The sequence below is a fragment of the Marmota monax genome, unplaced genomic scaffold (genome assembly GCF_021218885.2).
Source record: "Marmota monax isolate L192 unplaced genomic scaffold, Marmota_monax_Labrador192_F-V1.1 WCK01_AAM20220418_F8-fsc00083, whole genome shotgun sequence".
Lineage (NCBI taxonomy): Eukaryota > Metazoa > Chordata > Mammalia > Rodentia > Sciuridae > Marmota > Marmota monax.
The window spans coordinates 5,590,978-5,614,867 of record NW_026692848.1 but is presented as its reverse complement, the minus strand read 5'-3'; the positions used below and the strand labels follow the sequence as shown (position 1 = coordinate 5,614,867).

Below are 23,890 nucleotides of genomic sequence, written 5' to 3'. Positions count from 1 at the left end.
AGTAATCTACAAGGAATTTTTAAATGTGAGAGGCATTCTTAGAAAAAAGAAACTCAATGGGTTAGCACTAGAATTAACCTTATGACAACAACCACTTTCATACAGTAGTAACTATTTTGAATGTGAAAAAAAAATCAACACATAAAAGTCTAGCACAGCTGTGTGGCACTAAAAATATATAGGGCTTGCAGCAATGTGATAAGAGCCTGTAAAGTCAAGATGATCAATAAGCAAGAATCATTTTTTAGGTCAGGCATAACTAGACTCAATGTTCAACACATCAGTTCCGTCACCATCACTAAACTTTTCTGGTTATCAAAAGCCTAACTTCAAAAACCTCAATTCCAGACAGAAGCACACACCTACACACCTACAAAAGAAGACCAGTGGAAGCTCATGATTATATGTGGGGAGTAGTTTCTCTTAGAAGCAATTTCCATGTATCTTCTATTAAAGCGCTTAAAAAACAAAATCAATCCAAACTGCTGAAAAACTATAGTACAATGTCTTTGTAGAACTAAGTATCTCCCATATATTGGTGTGTTTTTAAAAAATGAGCTGAAAATTATCTTCACCGTTGTTCTTTAAGGAAAAGAAATTAGGAAAAACAGCTTAAAGAACAAAACTTTTATACATCACCATCTACATGAAATCTGCATTATTAATAAACTTCAAGTATTAAAAATGACAAGATGTCAAAGTCAACTTTTCCAAATATCTACCATGATATAGTGAGTCTCTGGTTTATTTAAAACTGTTCCTTTGGAAGCAATTAAATAATTAATCAAAAATTCCTCAATTTTGAAAAAAATATATCATATCCTATTTTCTTTATAAATGTTCATTATAAAGAGGTTTAAATAACTCTGATTCTCAGCTAATAATATGCAGGGAGCAGATACATACAAAAGCTTCATTTAGATAAAACAGACAAAGAAAACTACCATTTCCAGATTTTCTCCTTCAGCCCTCCCCACCCACCACCTTGATTCTGCAAACGGCAGAATAAATTAAAGCTCCTTTCTTCTACATCAACTCCTTTGTCCTCTCAAGGTTGCCTAATCATATTCATCTCTTAAAATGAAGTAAGAAACATTTCAAAAGCTGTATTCACATTAAATCTACTTTCTGATTCGTGTATCGCAGGACTAAAGCAATGTAATCACATCTTAAATTGGTTTACAGCAGGCTGTCTACCTTATCCCAGTTCTCAGGACTGATGAAATGAATAGTTTTAAAATAGCACTTTTTGAACTGACATGTGGATTAATAGTGCATAAGTACCTCAGTGTTGACGAGTGAGAGATGTTTAACTCCTTAAAGGAGCTTCCCTAATGAATCAGTGCCACAGAAAGGCTCCACCGCATGCACACTTTTGATTGATATCTAAAGGGACTGGTGTAACCATAAAGGCATGCTAAAAGTCAGATTTTGGAATCACTTAAGTAAAATGAAATGAGTCAACATCTATCTAATATTCGAATGTTTGCTTAAGATTTTACTGTGGGTTTTGATAGTATTCTGGGTATTGATTACTTGAAAAATCTTATTTTATATTTTATTTGTCTATTAAGAGACATTCAACCTTCACCTACATTACAGCAAAACAAACCTTGATATTAGACTCTCTCTAACTTGAAAGTAAAAATTAAGGCATTGGATTTAAAAAGCAGTCCAGGGAATGTTTGATTTGAAGACTTCAATGAAATCAACTACAGTACAATGAAATAAACCTCTACTTTTTAAGTAGGAAAATTTTAATACATGTAAACATTTTATAAAGATTTTATCTTTACCATGTTGAACTTTAAAAATGTTTTATATTCATTCCTTGTCTCTAATCCATGTTAATTAACTTGTAACTGTGTTGTTCAATTCTGTTTTAAATCCTGTGGGTAACACCAAAACAGATTTATGTCTAAATACGTGGAAGAGAGAACACTGAACACATTCTCGGCAGTAGAGCTAGGCAGATGAAATGTGATACAGGACAGCCCTAGTTTACACTTTGTTTTTGTATATGTCCTTCACATATGCCAACTGCTTAGCTTAAGTGGGTCAGGCACAGGCCTAAGAACTTCAGACTTAACCTGATGGCCTCCTAGGAGACAACACTGCAGCATTTTGCAGACAAGGAGGCTGTGCTTATGAAGACTTCTAGCCCACAGTTGCATAAATGGCAATTAGGCTCCACCTAATTATGAGCTATGAAAACTGGGATAGAATCCACACACAATGTGCCTGGCAAATAGTTTTCCATTTAGTTTATCTTTGTAATATCACCATTGTTTCCACTGGCAGTAATATGTGGAGAAGTTTGATTGTGTTGTTATTCTTTTCATCCATTAACACGTTCAACAGTCAGCTAAATGCCAGCACTCTCCCAGGTGTTGAGACTACAAAGCCATCACAGAGATCAGACCCTCTGACCAGTCATTGGAGGAAGGGGACTTACTTTGTAAGTAAGGGCCTCATTTAAGAGAGAGGCAGGGACAGGAAACAGTTGAACTTGGGACTTAAGGCATATTTTTGCTCTGGTACCTTCAGTCTCCGAGACAAAAGTGTGAGGACAGTGGCAGCCCCAGGTCTTAGAACTAACAGGACAGCCAGAGCAGGCCATGCACTTCACCTGGGCAAGAGGGGCCACATCAGGCATGGGAAGCCGCAGGAGGTAGTGGCCAGAACGTCCACCATGAGAGTGTGGTGTTCTGGAAGAACAAACAGCCTTAACCTTCCTATAGGAAATCAGGACCTCCCACATGCACTCCCTCCCAGGGACAAACCCTGTCATTTCTCCCCACTAACTCTTAGAAGACTGAACATTAGAAATTAAACTAGATAGATCATCACTGTCAGCCAAGTTCTGGGCTTCAGCCTTTCTTGGGTTTACTGTAAAATAATTAGATATGTGAATGTCTCAGCCCATTCTAGATTTAAATTTGGGAATAATCAAACCAGGTCAAAGTTCATTGGAATATTCTGCTAAACTGATACCTTAAAATGTTTAGCAGAAATGCCTTCTGAGTTCAAAAAATGCAGACTAAACATGAACTCTTAAAACATAATCAGTAAGAAATTTTAGTGTTATGATATTTTATAAATATCTAGAATAAAAATGTGTTCTAGATAAGAAAAAAAGCCTTGATTTACTCATCTGTAAATATCAGAGATGATGAGAACTATCATTTAACAAAAAAGTCACTATATATGAATTGGCCAGGTGAGATAGAGCACAGAGCATGAACTAGAAGATGATCACATCGAATTTATAAAACAAAAAAACTTCAGGACTTCATATTTTATTTATATCTATCAAAAAATATCTATCAAAAATATCTGATATATCTATCAAAAAATCATTGTCTTGTTCATCAGTTTTAAATTTAATCAATTCATCTTATTCCATTTGTCAACTGTATAGAGATATACATTGAAAGAAAATGTATTAAGATACAATGTAGCATCTCAAAGGTAAAAATGTTTTAGACATATCTATATCACAACATCATTTGCAATTGGAATTTCATTGATGTGGACTGAGGACTGCAGGGCCGATCCAAACATTCTGGGCCTGAAATCCTGCTTGAAATTGGAAATGTCCTTAATTAATATTATGTCCTTAATTAATAATATTAATAACCTGGTACAACTCTTTAAAGAAGACATGTTCTCAAGTATACAAATCTAGATATGCCTCTCTCTAAATTGACATTTAGCAAGCAATATCCAACATGAAACTGGGGAGAACAATTGTTAGTCATGGGAAAACAGCATCAAGCATGAAGCCTGGTTCCACAAGTAAATTAAAAATTAAAGCCAGGCACGGAGGCACACACCTGTAATTCCAGCGGCTCGGGAGGCTGAGGCAGGAGGATCAGGAGTTCAAAGGCAGTTTCAGCAATAGCGAGGCGCTAAGCAACTCAGTGAGACCCTGTCTCTAAAAACTAGAACTACAAAAAAGGGCTGGGGATGTGGTTTAGTGGTGGGGTGCCCCTAAGTTCAATCCCTGGGACCACCCACCCAAAATTAAAATAATGCATTAACAGCTTATAAAGTTTACAGTATTATCTGCTCTGTGGCACTGAGAGAATCAAATGACTTTCTTGGCCAGGGAGAATTCAGGTTCAATTTTAAAGTCCCCATTCTGTTACCCTCAGTCAGCTCTGTAGGAAGGTGATTATCAGGGCTTGAGGGATAGTCCCTGCAGTTCCCTAGAAGTAAACTCATGAGCTAAATTAAGGCACTTAGAGGTAAACTCTCAGGCTGTGCAGAGCCTGGCTGTCTGATTCCCGTGGACTCCTGCGCAGAGGACTAAACACTCTTGTTTATTCAGAGAGTGGAAGAGAACAGGGCAGCAGAAACACAGCTTTCTATCATCGCCTTCAGGTCCTGCTAATCAATGGGAGTCACACAGCTAACAACCTCTTGCCATGGTTTTAAAGTGCAAGTGTAAGTGTTATTTCATTGTAGTGTCCTTGTATTGGAAAGCGTTTATTATGGAGTTTCAAATTTACCTGAATGTTGGGGAAAAAGCCACAGCAGGAAAGCGGCCATTGTGAGAAAAGAGGACATAAAATTCAAGCCATGAATTAAAGAGGCAAATGAAGGCACTCTCTTCCTTTATTAGAAACAGAAGAAACAGATTGTGCTCGTCTTGCTTAGGGCCACAGGCGCACTGCATGGAGTGCAGCCAGCATCAGTCACACTCAGGAGTTCTGCTCTGTGAAAGAGGAAGCCAGATGGGCTATTTACTTTCAACAAGATAATTCTGGAGGAAATTGTTATAAGTCAAAGAAACTTTTTAGCTTCATCTGCTATTTTATCCTCTAAACTGAGTCAAGAGGCAAAAATGAGGGTTCTGTCAGGAAAGAAATAAGAGACCAGGCAAGAGAATTCTGGAAATAAAAGAAGGAGCAGCACAGGATAGGGCAGCAGGGCTGTCCGAGTGCATGTGCTGCAAGGCCCCTCCACCTGGGAGTTATTCACTGCCACCCTGGACAAGGTGTGCCACCTCTCTGAGATCAGCTTCCTCAGAGTAACAGGGGTACAACAGTCATCTCACAGAGGTAGTGAAGATAAAGTGGTACACATCAGGTACAGCACTTAAAATACAATAACAACACGAGCACTCCATAAAATCAGTCATTATTTTTATTCATTTATTTTCTCTATTTGCAAAATGTAAAGGGAACCTACCAGAGATCTCGGTAAAGACACAGATCAATGACTGAACAATTCTTAAGAACATTCCAAGAGCTAAATGCTACACCAATCTACTGATGGAATAGATATGTTTGAAAACAAACTTCTCTTTTATTTGATACCACAGAGAAAGAGTAAAGTAATCCAGATAATTTTATCTTTGGATCAAAATTTTCAAAGAGATTTTTCTACCTAAAATTTACTTCTCAAGGAACATAGAAAAGTTCATTAAATTCTGAGTTGAACCTCTGGTATATATAAAGGATGTCTCCCAGTGAAAAAAGCAGAGAATTCCCTTTCAAAGCTACTAATAATGACTACTGGGACAAAATCAGGAGAACACTAAGGAAAAGCATCCAGCCCCCTCTCGGTTAGAAAGTACAACATATAAATGTTATTTATTAAGCCAAATTAAAAGTTCAAATGAAGTTGTGGGGTGATTAGGCATTCATGTTAACCTACTTTTCTTTTTATAATTATAATATTATTTAATAATCATTGGTGAGTCTAAGAGCATAAAAGACACTCTCCAAACAAAGTAATATGCAAAGTATACTTGGTCTACTGTATTTACCATAGCAAGAAAAAGTATTATTCTCCTTTTGAAGGGAAAAAGTCCTGAGAAATCATTGATGTAGTTTTCAAAATTTATTTATGGCTCTGATAAGACAAATACAAAAGGAAACAGCATATTTTAAAGCTATTTAGGAAATCTACAAAGAATTGTTTAAATTTTTATATTCCTAGTGACTCAGTCCAGCTGTACCCCCTCAAAAACAAATAAATATTGACCATAAGAATATCTGAAAACAGTGTGAGAAAATACGTCTATATCTATGCTAGAAACTTACAGACTTTATGCCCCAATTAAGACCAGCAAATAAAACGAGAAGAGTCTGCAAGAAAGTGAGTAGGATGGAAATCGTATCTTTGTTCTATTATCATCTAAAAAGTTAATACAAAATAAAATCTCCCTAAGTACCACTGAGAGGCAAGCAAAAGAAAAAACAATTTTATATTTTCAATAATCTAGAAATGAGCAGGAGAGCTGATTCCCTTGAAAACAACCTACTAAGACTTTTCTGATACTGATCCTAAACAATGATGATATATTAAGTGAAATGTAAAATGGATCATTCTCTTTCTCTTCTACACCTTGAATTTCCTCCCACTTTAAAAATATTATTGCACTAACTCAAAGGTCAAAAATCTAATAGCCTTTGCTGTTCAGTTTCAGACACTTTTGTAACCCCATTCTGGGTAGCTTCAGAATAAAATCCTACCTGCTCTGATACAGATAAAGAGCCTCTGGAGCACCAGTCTTCCCTGGTGCCTTACATCCGACTTACTGGGTATGATAGCAACAATGCTGTCTACAGGAGGAATGAAAATGGGCCCAGAGGTTAGATTTGGGGGTATGAAAAAAGTTTTCAAGATCTGGGAGACAATATTCTTGTCCAAATGAGGGTCACTGAGATGGTACCTGAGTCCTCCCTGTACTGCCTATTAATGAAGATAAAAGAGATAGAACTGAAACAAGCTATACAAATGGCACCTTGGTCCTTGTTGTTCACTAGTTCTCCATTTCAGTGTGGAAGTGGGAATGCTACCATGATCCAAGGACAGCAAGGCCCAGCACAACGCTATATGGGTGTAGTTGCTTATCTGAGGAATTCCCAAGGTTGAGACAACAGTGTCAATAATAATGACCTTTTTACCTGACATAGGTCCTAGAGGGAACCATTCACACTAAGTTCATTTGGTTGAGCTCCAAGTGGGCAGCATCTTGGAACCAATAGTAAATGTGCCTTACTGACTGACATGGAGTGAGTTATATCTTTCTCGCACTATTAGATCCTTCTCTCTACTCTGACCCCAGCTGCTACAGGAAGAAAGATAACTTGGCTCTATCTAAGGTCTCTCCTCCACAGGAATCTGAAAGCCATACACATCCAGCAAGTATGATGGGAAAGGGAAGAACCAAAACTGTTGGATACAGGTATACAAGTTTCCATTCCACCTGATCCATGAAGGGAAATGACAGCGAATTCAACTGATAAGGTCTGGTGCCTCTCAGAAGGTGCAGGGAGCTGAGGCCCTTGAGAAAGGTCTTTGGGCTGTGGCAGTGGTTCCAATAACCAATCATACAATAAGAACTGCTGTATATAGAGAGGTCAGTGCCCATGCAGCAGCGTCACCTTCATAATAGTGTCACATAGTACATCATTCTCTCTCTCTCTCTCTCTCTCTCTTGTTATATTTAACAATAGCTATAACCTATTTAGTTAGTTGCCATAACAGAATACCACAGACTAGGTAATTTATAAATAAGAGAGATGCATTTATCTCCAAGTTCTGAAAGCTGGGATGTCTAGGGCTTGGTGCTGGCATCCATGAGGGCCTTCTTGCTATGACCTAACTTGATGCCATGTATCACATGTTGAAAATGGGCAAAGCAGGAGCCAGAGAGAGCTCATTCTGGTAACAAAGCCACTCCTAGGATAACTCACTAATCCATTCACTTGTTAATGAATGGGTTAATCCATTCCTGGGGACTTTACTCATGGCCAATCACCTCACCAAGGTCAAACCTCTCAATTACCATGAACATATGACCTTGGGCATTATATTTCTAACAGGTGGACTCCAGGGAACTTAGTCAAACCATAACAACCTGTGATTAAACTTTGGTGGAAAATGAACACCTGACATTCTCATTTGTAGGTGGTCTACTTGCTGGTCAAATGGAAATGGTATATTAAAAATTCAACAGTCTAGACCATGTGTGATGGCACACGCCTATAATGCCAACAGCTTAGGAGACTGAGGCATGAGGATGCAAGTTCAAAGCTAGACTCAGCAACTTAACTAGGCCCTAAGCAACTTAGTGAGACACTAAGCAGTTTAGCGAGATCCTGTCTCAAAATAAAAATTGAAAAGGGGTGGGGATGTGGCTTCAGTGGTTAAGTGCCCCTAGATTCAATCCCCAGTACCAAGGCAAAAAAAAAAAAAAAAAAAAAAGCAACAGCCTGTCCCTACCTTCATTTTAGTCTTATATGAAAAAAACAGCAGCTTCCCTGTGCAGGAATCATCCCCAGTTCTCCCACCAGAAACAAGGTGTTGGCTCCTAGGGCTCTCAGCGGCTCCCTCCTTCAGTGTACTGAAAAACAGCAGTCATCCAGCCCCACTGACAAGCCTAGGAGACAGACTCTGGGAGGGGCCAGTCAACACAAAGGTCTAAATTGAAAGCTGTCACCTTTGTCAGACAGTGACCCCAGGGTCCAAGCATTTGATATTTTATAGACTCCTGGATGGCTGCTAACGGCCTGTCTGGTCTGCCATTTGGCAGATTAAAGAAGGCCCTCTACAGGGCCACTAACTGTGAAAACAAGTTACTGCTGCTGATCAGTCTTGGTCACCAATACAGATAACCATAGTTAGGGTCCACTCAGTGGAATTGAATTAGACCAACTGGATCAAACTTATTGTAAGAAACCAATATGGCTGGTCTGGAATCATTCTGTCACTGACAGTATCTCCCAAACATGGTCCTACCTCTCATACCTGGGCAAGCTCAAGGACTGGTGTAACCTTGTTTCAATCTGACTGATAGAAATTCACAGGCTTCTCCCAACTCTGGGTTTTAGGTTATGGCAATCTAGACCTTGGCTACACAGTGACACTGTTCATGTGGCCTTAAGGAAACCAGTGCAATAGGATTTCAATTAGTAGAACAACAAATTCCAAACCACAATAACCTTCGTGCTCTATGTGGGGGAGAGGGAGCCACGGAATGGCTCTTCACTGGACATGAGGTTGCTTTCTGGAACATGTACAGCCCCATTATGATGGCCAATGGTATTAAAAATCAGCAAGACATTTTAAACTACTTTGTGCCAATTATATTAGCTAATAGACTTGACTTTCACTGTATGAATTAATACCCACTTGGATTTATTCATGGTAGCCTGTATCAGAAACTTTGGCCAGATGTAGAGGCAGGAAAAGGTTAGTCAATACTGCAGGTCGGCCTCATCCTGCTGCTTTGGATCCTATAGATACCAGTCCTAATTAAATGCTATCTGAGACAAGCTGAATAGATTTGGTTCCAGCTTCTCATCATCTGATTAATCAGAGTGGCCATGGAGTGGCATATTCACATGAAAGTTCACAAGAAGCCAAAATGGTGTAGGATGAAGTTTGGGAAGAAAGTATCTCTCAAATTCTCCACTTCCCACTGGTTATACCATGACTGCATAATCCTTACTACTCTTTTACCCTGGCCACTACTCAGGGTTGTCTGTCACTGATAAGTTTTAGAAATAGATGATGTTTATCCCTAAAGAGTAGGTTGCTTACTGCTTGCTATTAAAATTGTAGATTTTTTTGTAATCTACAATTTGTATATACTCCAAGTTCAGTGTTCCTCATCTGCAGTGCAAACCTACTGCATGAATAGATCCTTCTGGCCATAGCACATCACATTTGGAGGCAAAGGAAACTGATGTAAACATGATGATACTTACATAACTTGCTGAACCATTGTGATGAGGTACTCTGTCTCTAAGTCTTGTGTCTTCTGCCAGCATCCATGATATATTTAAACAGGCTAGTTTACTTAAAGTATGGACGTACAGCAAATATCAAATCTCAGATATAGCATGCTTATCTCCATCTTAAACCACCTTTGGCACATAACAGAAAGACCAGTTCAGGCAAGCACTTCAAACCTAATGATCACATATGAAGTCACACAGATGTCCTAAAGTTGACCCACTCTCTAGATTCTTCAATGTGAGCAAGAGGAAGCTGTTAACACTCAAATGTCAAAATAAGGATCACTTCTGTATCTTCAAGAATCTAAACCAGCATGTGGTTCTTCACAGACAACTGAGGTTCCTCACTTCAATTCTAGTTCCTCCGTAGTAAAATCCCTATGAAGGGCAATATTACTACCACTTTGCTACACTGCAGGGTGGAGGAAAAAAATTAAGCATAGGAGATACTCTGATATTGTAGTTTGGTAAGAGAGGTGATATGCGATATGGTATCGATGAAGAAGGAAGAGGATAAGGAATCTACTAGGCATCTGCAGGATATAGTTTTTAATTCAAAACTTGATTTCAAAAAAGTACAATAAATCTCTGGGCATGGTGGCATATCCCAATAGCTTGTAAGACTGAGTCAGGAGGACGTCAAGTTCAAGGCCAATCTTGAAAATTTAGCAAGGTCCTAAGCAATTTAGCAAAACCCTGTTTTAAAATTTAAAAATAAAGAGAAAGGGCTTGGGATGTGATTCAGTGGAAAAGTACCTTTGGGTTTAATCTTTGGTACCAAAAAAAAGTACAATAAATCAATCAAATAGTATGCCTACCCTCATGGAGACAGAAGAATGGTAAGAAGACCATTATTTATAAAATTGCACATCTGTCAGAGGGGAGGGAAGGCAGGAAATGTATGCCAAATTCAGGAAATTTATTTTCTATTGTCAAAAATCCTATAAAAGTAAAATATTTAGGGTTTAAAATTCACCTTCAGAAATTTAGAAGACTCAGATATGTTACCAACTGATTTTTGTTTGATTACAGGATGATAATTTAACTGGAAGAATTATATAAACCAATTATTAAAGTACTACAATGCTATGTCCAGACTTCAAGCTGAGGGAATATCAAATGTTCTCAATATATATTTGAAATTTATTACTTTATAACTTACATGATTAAAATAAACTGTCCTAAAAATTAGGAAAATTCACATTGCTTCTGAAGGTAATTTCATATTTGTCTCCATAATTCATTAAAAAGTAAAAATAAATGGCTTTTCAGAACAACCACAGACATGAACTTGATGGATGATCATTCCTCTGCCCCCTGTGAGCAACGATTAAAAAAGTGGCCATGTTTACTGAGACTGCTCTGAGTGCTCACAGACAGGGAGGCTGCTGGCACGTCCCAGGATTTAATTATGTGGAGGCACTGCTGGAGGGGCGCTTGCCTATGGTAAACAACACCACTTCTGATTTCCAACCCAAACTTTAAAATCTAAACCTATCTTTTTAAACAACCCGAAAGAACATCTTTAGAACAATCAGGAAACAACATCAGACTCTGGCTTTGTTGTCTGTCACCAGGTGTTTGCTGGGCAAGGTTGAGGAGGAGGCACTTGAACCTCCAGACTGAATGATCCCGTCAGAGCTGGCCAAACACTAAAGGCCTGAAAATACATCTGCTTTTCTCATTTAAATAAATAAATAAATAAATAAGCAACCTCAGAATAATTAAAATAAATTCCTGCCCAAATTAAATTGCCTTGAAGTTTTCTCTACAAGGCTTTGGGCATTATAAACACCCCTCCACTTTGGCTTGTCATGTTTCCTCAATCACACAGTAGCCTAGAATTAAATTGAAATGATTGAATCAAGGAAAATCAAATTTTTTAACATTTAGTTTCAGTAATGTGATTATGAAGCTTTTAGTGACATTGTAATTACTTTGAAGCTTTGAGCATATGTTTCTACTGAGAGTATTCCATAGAGAAAAATTGCATTAGGAAAGCAAGTAAATACAGACCCCAATGAAGGGGAAAAAAAATCACCTTTGTTAAAAAGTTAAAAGCTAAAGGTGAAAAAGAAAGAATGTTCATGTGATTTATACTCTAAACGTCCTACATACAGTCACCACTTTAAAGTCCAAGTTTATTCCAAAATTAAACTAATTGAAGAGCTTCCCTAATAATATTAGAGATACACTAAGGAGAAACAACAATAGAGAATGGGGGGAAAAGAAAAACATGTCCATCATCATCCTTGGGTCATCATCCTTGGGTTAACTCCAAATTTTTACACAGGAAAATGAGAGAGACTAAAACCTCTCATAAAAATCAATGGGTTACCTCCTCAGAATACAAAACATTTTAAATGTGTTTTATATTTTCCCTCATCAAGCAAGGTAGTTACTTCCCCTCCATATTCATTTTTTTTTCATCTGTTTCAACAGTTGGCTGGGATTCTGCTGGGTTTCCCCACAAAAACAAAGGGGATGAGGCCCCACCCCAAAGTAAGTACCAACAGAGAGAATCCTTCAAAAGACACTGAAAACAACAAAGGAGAGGCAGACACAGCATGGCCTCTCCTCCAATTCCTACTTGGTCACATTTACCAACTAATTAAGCACACATACTCTTCTTTCCTCAAGAACCCATGCCAAAAAGTGAACCCACAGAATTAGGTCTTTAAAGTTCAGCAGGAAATGATTCTGGCACAATAACCCGAAGTACACAAACTTTTGAAGGGTGTGTTTACTCTGATTACATCAAAGTATAGGTAATTGTCTTCATGACTTGAAGACCCTAAGTGGGAAGTGGTGTCAGGCCTGAGGGTGCTTTACTAAGCTACTGGAATTTCCAATTTTAAATGTGAATTCACTTCTTTCTTTCAGCCACAGGCCCAGCCACTGGCTACTACCTTGGAGGAGACCTGATCCTTGAAGCTGTGGTAACCTGCCCACTGACCAGGGAAGCATTAAAGTTTGCTTCCTCTGCCCAAATGCTCCTCAGAATTTAACAAGCACCGTCTGTCCATTTGTTGCCAATATGCTGCTCTTTATTAAATTGGGATAGAACAGATTAGCATGGTTATAATATCCATGTTAACCAAAAGTAAGTGAAATTTAAAATGGCCCTGCTGCCAAAGTTACCCTTCTAAAAGTAAATTGGAGCATGCCCATCCCCAGCATTAAGACCAAGGGAATCCTCATCACTCAGCATGAAACCCAAATTCCCCAGCATGGCATGGAACACTGCCCTGAGCTGCCTTCCACTCTTCTCCCTGATCTCACATCACGTGCTCCATGCTCCTCAGCTTTCCCAGCACAACCTCTGTGAACAAGCCTCCAGTCTTACTTGCCAGACCCTCTATCTGAAATCTGTTTTCTTTTTTTATCTCTTAGGAGATCACTTAGCTTTGAAGGTCCATCTTAAATAAATACTACCTGTGCTAAAGGCTCCCCTGCTGGATCACACAATTAAACACACTTCCATTGTAATGTTGATGACTGTTGATAATGATTTTACATGTGAGCACAGTGTAGTCACTTCAGCATGACTTCCACTGTGAGTAAGCTATGCAGGCTCAGTCCTGATGCATACAAGTCCTATAACAGGGTCTCCATGTATTTCCTTACTTCATTTTGCTAACAAAATGCCATTTTTTTTTTTTACCAATCAAATTCTGTATCTGTTCTTAAATTTTGTTTCATATTTCCTTTAGATTTTTATTAACAATGTGTAATGGAATGTCTTTCCAAATGTTTCAGCAAAAACTGCTTCAAATTCTACCGACATCTTTAAATTTCTGAAGGAAATTGAGCTACAAGATTTTGTTCTTTTGTCCTTCTCAACTTTACTAGAATTTATTTAAAAATTCTAACTGTGTAATTTTCAACAAAGCCAGATTAGCTATTATTTACAAAGGGCAGGACAATGTTAAGCTATTCCAAAGGAGCATTAAGTGTCTAACGTTCACAGTAAACTCTCAAATCAGAAAGCAAAATGTACATAAAATGGTTATTTGCTCCTGCTTTCCCTGATCATCTGCTGTAATGTGAAGTCATATTTCCTGTCAAAAGCATAACAAAGCTTCCCCTTCTCTACAGGATACAAATTAGCAACCTGGTACATCAAATTACCCAGCTGTAATTCACTACCTCAGTCCAGGAGAATATCCACATGTTCTTTTGCCACCTGGGAAAACTACCTTGAAAAGTGAGCTATGCCCTTGGCCACCTTTACCAAGTAGTCCATGAGGAGAGAGAGGGAGAGGGAAAAAAATAACCAATTAGACTCCTCACATGCAACCTAACTGTGTTACCTTTAAATGACCTCAGAAAGGGTGCAATTGAGCAGTATCACCATCAATTCAATGGGTTCCATCTGTTGTCCTTCCTTCATAAGGCACTTAACAACCATGCTTACAAATGGCAAAGCATTACTGGTAATTGGTGGGCTAAATAATGGTCACCTGATATGATGCAAGAGACTTTGCAGATGTGATCAAGTTGTGGATCTGGACACCTGGAGACTGTCTTGGTGGTTCCTAAATATAACCACATGGGTACTTAGAAGAGGAAGGTGGATAGAAGAGCCGACTGCAGCAAAGGGGAAGGAGATGAGACCACAGAGGCGGAGTCCAGCGAAGGTGTCAGGAGCCAAGGAATGCCAGTAGGAAGACTTCACTGTGGCTTCCAGGAGGAACTAGCCTGCTGACACCTTGGTTTCCACCTCTTAATATTCATTTTGGACGTTTAGCCTTCAAAAATACAGCAGAATGGTGTGTGGTCCTTTAAGCCACTAGACTGTGGTGATTTGTAAGAGCAGCAACAAGAAATTAATGCAGCAATGGAGACCTTACTTCACAGAACATAAGTTGAACAAAGTTAGATACTTAAGAAAGTAAAGTTCTGGTTCTAATGTTTATTTTCCTGACAACATTATATTTAACCAGCTCATGAAATCATCTAAAGTAGGCTGCCACTAAAAATTTATCTGATATAATTTATCACAAAAGTATAATCACTTTGGTACACATTATAACAGTGATGCATTTGTCCTTTTCTTAAGATTCTATTTATACCATGTTGTTTTTGTTACTTCCAAAATACTGTATACTTAATGTGGAATATCTGAAAACACAGAAATCAAAATGAAAAAAAAAAAATCCCACAAAGCAAACATAATAATTTGGGAGTATATTCCTGATAATGCTATCTACCTCTCAGTTATGGTAACTGAACTCTTATACTTTTTAAAAATACAATTCTCGATTATTAAGAATTCACACATATTTATCCAACCTTAGATAATTCATGTTTATCACTGTTTAAAAAAAATAAAGAAATCACATCACCTTTAGAAACCTGACCTCAAAGGCCATAGCACCTTCTCTGACTTCACTTGTACAATTTGCAGTCTATGGGCATAAAATGATTAAAACTGTTTAGAGAAGCCAGAAGATATTATTACTAAATTTATACACAAATAATTATGAATGAATTGATCCAGTGAGGAAGTTCCCTGGAAGTTAGACCCTCCCCAATAAAATATATTCTAGAGCTGTCTCCCACTACCAATATATATACATACTGGGGAGAGAAAACAGGGAGCATGGGTGGGCATTTTAACTAATGGCTTGTCTCACACATTACAATCTTCCCGTTTCATCTATGAATATTGAACAAGTGTCAGGTGTTGGGTTCCCTCCTTTCTATGATCTGAACAACGAATCTACTCTCCAGATACAATAAGTATTGAAAATCACAATGCAGTGACAAAGGGTTTCATCTCAGGTCACCTTAATGTACTCAGATTCCCCAAAACACTTATTGATATGAATGACGGGTGCATTCATCAATTGCATAAGCAAATAATGAAAATGCCTCACAGTTATATCTAACATCTATAGTTCCTAATCCTAACTTCTTATCCCTCATTTGATGAGAGTAGAGGCACATAGGACAGGGGAGGGTGAACACAGATTTTCTTCTCTAACATTAGGACTCTAACATGAACTTTCATGGGGAGTCCCACTTGAGTCTTACAGTAAATTTGCAAACTCAAGAATCCATCAGTACTATTAAAAACTCAAGCAGTTGTCCAAGAGTGTGGCCAGGCATGTAAGTTATGAGGTATCCTAGAGGAAGAGCTCCATTCTGCACTGCTCAGGTGACTCAGCAGCAGAGCTGTCTCAACATTGTTCTCTCCGTGTAGAGAAGAAACTATAAACAGCAGGTGTAAAAACTATAAACTTGAGCAGCATGTGTCACATATCAAGGGACATGCAGATTATTTTCTGAAAAACAAATACACTTTAAGTTTTAGAAACATAAAAAATACCTGTGAGGGAGATTTTGCTAAAAATTAGAAAAACACTTTTTTTTTTAGAAATATGGTCTTTAATCACAGATTACTTAATGATATAGCAAATCAATGTTGTTTCCTTAAGAAAATCCATCTCCCACTCCATAGCCACCCTATCATTCTGCAGACACTGTTAGCACTTCACCTGGACTTGTTGGCCCTTGTGGCGCCAGGCTGCAACTTTCCACTACTGCCATAGCCATTTTTCTAAAACACAATCTATCTGGAAGATTCTTCTTTATACCATGGGTCAATGCCTCCTCCTTACCATAACACTTAATCCCACTCCCCCGACATGGTTTATAGGCTGCTTCCTTCCAGCCTCACCAGGTACCCTTCACTCTACTCACTCTCCCTTCAGGCCTCTGTCTATGTCCTTCTCTCCTTCTAGAAGGACACCTTCACCTAGTTAATTCACATTGTCCTCCAGGACAACTCAAATGGCTCCACTGGGAGACCGGTGGATCTGACAGGCTCCATTAGCTGCATCCTCCATGCTTCTTTGTATACACCTGTATCATGATACTGCCATTTAGGTCTGCAAGTCTTCCTTTTTCTGTGTGTCATCTGGGCTATGAGCAAGGAACTGACAAATAGGAGTTGCAAAATCTTTGCTGATTCTAAAGGAGGAGCTAATTGCTTCAGATTGGGAAATGGGTGAGAGGTGAAACCAAGTAGAAAACTTAAGAAAAACTATATATAAAGTTGGTGTCATTTGAAATAGATCTTGAAAGGATGAACAGTATTTTCCAGATGTACAACCAAGAAGGGCTTTCTAATCTGAGAAAATTACATGAGGCAAGAAATATCAGGTTGTGTTGCAGTATGTGTGGGGTTGGGGGGGGGTGTTGATAGTATGTACATCTTACTGCACTCTTCATATGAGGGAGCAGATGGAATCCATACCAAAAATACATGTCTTATCAACAAATTCATGGGAGAAATGGTCTCACATTTGTTTCCCTTCCCTACAGGCAATATATACTCATACACTACACCTGGATCCACTCCACCCAGCACCACTTAATACAATACATTACAAAATTTGACACTGAAATCATTATTGTGAATTGAAATACCTACTATTCTGAGGAAGAGAGCCTTCTATTTAGTGAAAAACAGGTATCTGAGTTAACCTGGTACAATTCCTAAATAGTTAAGAAATAGAGTCTTGGGGGAAACAGTCCTATTACTGCAATTCCTTGTAACCAAGATTGTCTCCTAGAGGATGAAGTAAATAAGCTATGGGGGTGAGCTGAAACCGAAATCAACCAACTGTCAGCCAAGTCTCTTTCTTTAGTATTACAAAATTTAAGAGAAAAAACCATTCAGATTACTACAAAGAAACATTTAAAATGAGCTCATTAAATGCAAATTAAAACAGAAACATTGAATAAGCACTGGGCTATAATTAAAGGCTGAAGAAACAGCAGGTAAGAAACAATTTTCATTGATCAAAGACGTGAAAGCTAACAGAGTAAAGTATTTTGCATTAAAACTGCTTTCATGAATATGAAGCATTTGAAGGAGAACTTTCTCTTCCTTTCTTTCTCTTTTCTTTCTTTTCGAATTTTTCAAAGAAGCTTTGGAGGTAGGAATGGATTTGCATATCTTAATACAAAGTACTTTCATTGTATCATTTTCAAGCAATGAAGCTATGAGGTTTAAAAAAAAAAAATACAGACTTCAAAAAAAAAAAAAATCCCTGAAATAGAGCCAAAACTGTAAAGGGCATAAGGTCCTTTTACAGCCGTTGGACCCAAAAGAGAACTTTGTATAATTACATGAAATCCTCTATGCAAAAGTTTAGCAGAAACTATTTAATCTATTTTGTGACACAGATGTACCTCATAATAAATAGGAGTTTGAGTACTTAGATGCAGAGTTGCTTTCATCTAAAGTTATTCAAATGGCAGGGCAAGTAGCAATACACACTAAGTCAACTAGCAATATAAATTCCAAGACTTTAAAATTACTGCATACAAACTTTTTTTAAAAAATATGTAGATCTGGGAGCCAAGAGTAGCATTAGACTGTAAGTTCACTCTTATATCTCTGCCACCTAAAGCATACAGTAGGCACTCCATCCTTGAATCTGCTTTTGTGAAACTAAAGCATTATAAAATGAGAAGTGAAGGCTTTTTCTTCTTCATAAACTTATTTTAATATTAAGGTACACTGCTGTTGACCTAGCAAAAAGGCAATAATAAAAATACTTTGTGGCATACCAGGGGAAAGGGGCACTCATCAATGTGTCAGGAGGGTCCAGCCACCAAGGACAGCATTCAGCTTGTACATTAGAAGGCACTAAGCCTACTGAATGCTCACCACTGGGGAATACTGCATGATTAGAGCATCCCCCAGAATAGAAGGCAAGGCAGAATTATAGGGAAGTGGCTCTGTACATGCAGATACGAAAGTTCTCAAAGAAAGGTTATGTTAAACAAGGTATAGAGGAGACTAAATTTTAATTATTGTTTGGTTTTCTTAATCAAGAATCTTTTAAAAGACATTAAATTCTCAATACTGGCAATATTATCTATCATATGTATGTCTGTAAATTTTAATATCTAATTCTACCAAAATACAAAATCTATAGGAAATTTAAATATTTCACAAGTATCACCACTAAAATTCAATTTTAAACACAAATAATTGTTCATTTTTCAAAAGGTGAAATATAATTTTAATAGAGCAGTCAAAATTACATTTTTCTACATTGAATTTTCTTAAGCTTTTCTATTCCGCTTTATATTATCTTGAACTCCTCTACACCTCTCACAAAGGCACAATTTTTCATTGACTTCAATTAAATTATGTTTCTGTAGCTGTCTGGGTCAGGGCATTTAATATGTCAATCATATTCTGAGTGGGAAATCTAAGTACTTTTGAAACAGTCTCAATGCCGGGAAGGGAATCCTCAGCTTTCAGAAGGTAATTTTATTGGTAGTGATGTAACAGTTGGTTCCTTTCCTTTTCCAGGGGAAAAGGAAATCTTCATGATTTTCCTCAAAAGAGATGGGATTTAAATAGAGAGTACGATTTGCATCAAGGAGAGTGTAGGACTCAGGGAGTACATGAAAGGCACTGCTCTGAGTAGCACTCCTTCACTTAACAGAAAAAAACAACCTTAGATAAATATTCATGTGTATTTTGATCTTCAGCTGAACATTGGGTAAAGACTACCATGCCTTTCTTTCCTGGCCCAGAAGTTTAGTTACAAAGATAAAATGCATCACTCTAGGGCTTCCTTTCATTTACTTTCACTTTTATTTATCTATACAACACACCCAAGTCCAAAACTAGCAGTTCAGATTTTTATTGAAGTGTGACCACCAAGAGAATGAAGCAAGCCACTAGCTGAATAAGATAATCTGCTGCACATTGCCCACATGCTTTTTATATGGAATGTACTGTTCTTGGGAGGGGTGAAGATTTAATCATTTATGTTGTAAAACATACTTATATGCAATATATAAAACAATAGCTGGAGTAAGAGAAAGAACATTTTTTAAAACTTACCTTAAATTTCCCATGTTTTTAGCAGTAATAAATTTGCCTAATCATTCAATCTAAATATCATACTTCTTCTATCTTGGAAAAATTCTGGATAAAACTAAACAAAACAGCCTAAATGTATTTCATCCTAATAAAGTTGGTACTAAAATAATCTATTAGATAATAATTTATAATTAAGTGATGATTTCTATATCTTAATTCCTCTTTATATAGCTTTACAGTAAATGTGCTTCTCTTAATATCATGCATGCACTAGATTAAGAGAGATTTAAAATAAAATGTGTGGAATTGTCTTCAAAGTAAGGTAGAGACTATCATTTTGCTGTAAAAAACTGCCAGCATAAATTTTATTCCTCTACTTGGTTCCCTGATTTAGTTCATATTAGTGCTTATGAGTGAATCTCATGTAAATGTCACATAAAAGGCTCAATAAATGACTTATAAAAGTGTATATTTTTTCTTAATTTGATAATTTAATTTCAAGTCATTCACCAAAAGTTACACCATTAAGAAAAATTGGACAACACCCTTAGGCTTTTTACCATTAACTGCAATGGCCATGTTAGTTAACTGGCATGACTCTCCCAAAAATGTGTATAATGTTTAATATTTGAGCCTTACTTCCAAAAATAAAAACATGTAAAAAGGGTTTTCTGTGCATAAACATCCACCTCTCCTCATCTTTCTTCTGGACAGACAACACCTGATATCAAAAGTGCATGTTGCAATCAAAGGCAAGCAAGATCCCCAAACTTACAATAAATAATCTGGAGCAACTCTCTGCAATAATGAACTCCCCACACAGCTGTTTTCTACACATACCACCATTCCTACTAATTTTTGAGGATAGCTCCTAAAGTAATTTTTGGCTTAACAACCCTGGAAGAGAAGACCTTTGCTGATCTTAGACTTCGCAGTGTTTATAACTCTCTACACCTACCTCCAAAGTTTGACACGCAAAATGCACCTAGGTGCAAAAGATTTCATCTTTGCTCTCAATTATTTCTTACATTTCATATCTTCAAGAAGAGATGTAAAAGGAGGATCCCAGGGAGCAAGATATTTAAATCCACCTGGAGGTATTTCTTTTGAACCCAGCCATCATGCCCAGTCTAATGCTTAAGTTTTTCCTTAAAGAGTCCTAAAGACAGTGGGTCCCTAACTGTCCTAAGCTGACAGACAGCCGCCAGGCCTCCTTAAGGAACGCGAGGGCAGGAGGTCGGAGTGGGAACCGACTTGGGGCGGCCCTCTGTGCAGGGCTGCGGGAGCCCAGGGGGCGCGGCTGCGCGCACCTCTTCCCTGGCAAGTGGTCTTCCTGGGAACCCTGTCGAGCCACGGCGGGGCGGGGCGGGGACTGCACACACACTTAGGCTCCTGGACATCCCACCAGGCCAGCGAGGCTGGCCCAGATCCGCCCTGGAGCGGCCCGGCGGCACGGGCGGAGGGTGGCGCGACACTTGCGCCCTGTCACTGACAGGTGGCCCCGGCCGGCACCCGAGGTTTCCGGGTCGGCCTGGGCGCGGGTCGGCGCAGAGAGGCTGTACCTGGCAGGCACCCACGTACCTATCATGGTCACTGGGCAGGTGGCGGCTGCCGGGCAAGCCGGGGGCCACACGCGCACCGGCGCCGCCCGCGCCTCCCACCAGCGGCTCTCCCTCAGCTTAAGTCCTCCAGGCCTCCCCGCCCCCGCGCCCGGCGCCCGGTGCGCACGCGCAGGAGGCCCGCAGCCCGGCGCCTGCTGGGAGTCGTAGTTTGGTCGCGTGGCTTTGACTCACGCCACCACCCTTTCCGCCTTCAGGCCCAGGAAACGTACGTCACGGAGGGGCGCGGCTCCGGGCTCCTAGTGTTGACGAGTCGCTTAGCAACCGGGAGGCTAACCTTTGGAAGCTTGTTGCAGCACTAGCCGCGGTCCTGCCCTCTTCCTGCCCCTCCCCTCCCTCAAACTCCCTTCACCTAGGTGCTGCCAAACACCTGGATCGACCTGGCACCTCGAGAGGCTGAATTTCTACCAGTAACGCGCCTTTTACGTTTTTTCCCCGATCTCCCGCTCACATCCGTAAAACCCTCTGATTCTTTTACTATATTTTTTTTTTTTATGAGAACAAGACATTTTCTAGGAAGATGGTGGCAGAAAAAGAGACCCTGAGCTTAAACAAATGCCCAGACAAGATGCCGAAGAGGACCAAGCTGCTGGCACAACAGCCGCTCCCGGTGCACCAGCCTCACTCCCTGGTTTCTGAGGGCTTCACAGTCAAAGCCATGATGAAAAACTCAGTCGTAAGTGATCTTCCTCAATTGAACGCACTCGCTCCCTGGCAGGGGACACGACGTTGTAGAGGTTGGCTGGCCCTCCAATGGATTCCCAGCCCATGTCCTGGGTAGGCTGCCAAAAATGCCAGTTCTTCAGAGCCCACCACTGGGTGGAAGTCCGGCTAGGTCGTTAGGAAGGCTCTTGGGCAGCTGAGGGACCGTGCCCGTTTACAAGCATCTTCCTGGTAACTTGTGGCTTCTATTCCACCCCAAATATTTACACAGAGAAAGAACCCTTACCTTAACAAAGTCTCAACTAGCCCTACTTAGCAAAGGGCCTGATAGAAGGCGAGTTCTTAGAAAGCATAAACTCTTGCAAAACTTAACATGTGCTCTTACACAGCTGGGAACATAATAATCTACATAGTTAAATTATCTACAATAATAAACATTTATTCCACCTCGGACATTGTAGAATATAGTAGAATTTGTTCTAACATCATTCTTACAAAATGGTATCAGCCAGTTACAGTACTGAAAGGCAACTTAATATGAAACCTATATCCTGATAGCCTTTTAAATGCATTTTAAACAATTCAAGCTTTAGTTCAAGTATCTCGGCCTTTCAATACAATTCATATTTCATTTCTATTATTTGTGGCAATAAAAATAAAGTATGTTCAATACCATTAGGGGAAAATACATTAAATGCACATAAATGGTTTAACTCCATGAATGATAATTTTTAAGACCTTCCTATTTGTTTAATAGCTTTGAATTTGATATGCTAAACCAGACTTTCTACTGAGTTAGCACCTGTCTGGGAATGAGACATTAAATAATAAAGGCAACTTTTAGATTTGTGTAATTTACACCCTGGGAAGATCTGACTTATTGTATGGCAATTCATTTTGTTAAATGAGTAGTGTTGTTTTCCAGCTTCACACTATTTGTTTTACTTACATGCTGCAGACATAATATTACTTCATTACTAAACTACATCCTTAAAATTTATGAATGAAACAGATTACCTGTAGACTTCTAGGTCACATTACAATGTTGCTCCACAAAATGGTATTCTCAGTTTTGGGTTCGGTGTCAGCTGATATGCAGTAGTTAAAATACTTGAAAATAAACTAAAAATTCCTGTGATAACTGGAGCCCTTTCTCACAGATTTTCATTTGAATGAAATGTCATGGGAATCAAGAAGACATTTGTCAGCCTACAAAATACCATTTGTATTCAAGTTAATCATTCAGTTTTTCCTTTTACACAATACTTATGATTATAATTTTGGTGATTTTCAGTTATATTTTAACATCCCAAATTCATTTTAAATGTCATACTTTGTTTCATTCTTATCTCATGTCAGTTCTTTAACATGGCCTTATACTTGAGGTCATAGTTTTGCAAAATTAGGTACTTCACTGTTTCCAAACATAATAAATATGCCTACAAGACTTAAAAAAGAAAGATTATGAAATAGCCTTTTAAACAAATGATTAACTTGAGGTAAATTACTTTATCTTTTCATATTTTAAAGGAAAATCTCTTAATGACAATACCTGTATTTCTATTGGAATCCCCAAAACAGCATGTAATATTTTAACTTAGTTTAACATCAATAATAATTCTAAGAATCAAACATTTGTTCACTCAGTCAACAACTCTCTGTCTCTGTTTCCCACCATTTTCTCATAATAGCTCTAGGGATTTAGAATGGGCAAAACAAAACCTCTGTCAGTGTTCTAAGGTAGACCTACTAAAACAACAATTAAAGTCTTGATAAAAGAAAGACAATACTTTTCATTAAAAAAACTTCACAGTAGTAGAGGAAATGATGTTTCTTTTTCTCACCCAAAATTTGTATTTCACCATTTTTGTTTTTAATAGTGTAAACTTTCCAGCATTATAAAGTAAAAGTGTTCCTCTCTTGCTAAAGGTGTATTTTTATTCAGAATTTATTTGCCAATTTCCAGTTTTTCTTAATTGAAACCCCACATT

At 38.5% G+C, this 23,890-nt stretch overlaps 2 protein-coding genes across 4 annotated transcripts in view; one reads left to right on the top strand and one right to left on the bottom strand.

Annotated features, from left to right (window-relative positions):
• Prkn (parkin RBR E3 ubiquitin protein ligase) overlaps positions 1-21,314 on the bottom strand; it is a 1,229,219-nt gene extending 1,207,905 nt beyond the window's left edge. For all 3 annotated transcript variants that reach the window (XM_046449311.1, XM_058580947.1, XM_058580948.1), the window contains exon 1: positions 21,199-21,314. In XM_046449311.1, coding sequence (XP_046305267.1) covers positions 21,199-21,205 — 7 coding nt within the window. In that variant the 5' untranslated portion in view covers positions 21,206-21,314. The remainder of the gene's footprint in view (positions 1-21,198) is intronic.
• Positions 21,315-21,499: 185 nt separating this feature from the next.
• Pacrg (parkin coregulated) overlaps positions 21,500-23,890 on the top strand; it is a 487,764-nt gene continuing 485,373 nt past the window's right edge. The window contains exon 1 of the mRNA XM_046449435.2: positions 21,500-21,912. Within this exon, the coding sequence (XP_046305391.1) occupies positions 21,757-21,912 (156 nt within the window). The 5' untranslated portion in view covers positions 21,500-21,756. The remainder of the gene's footprint in view (positions 21,913-23,890) is intronic.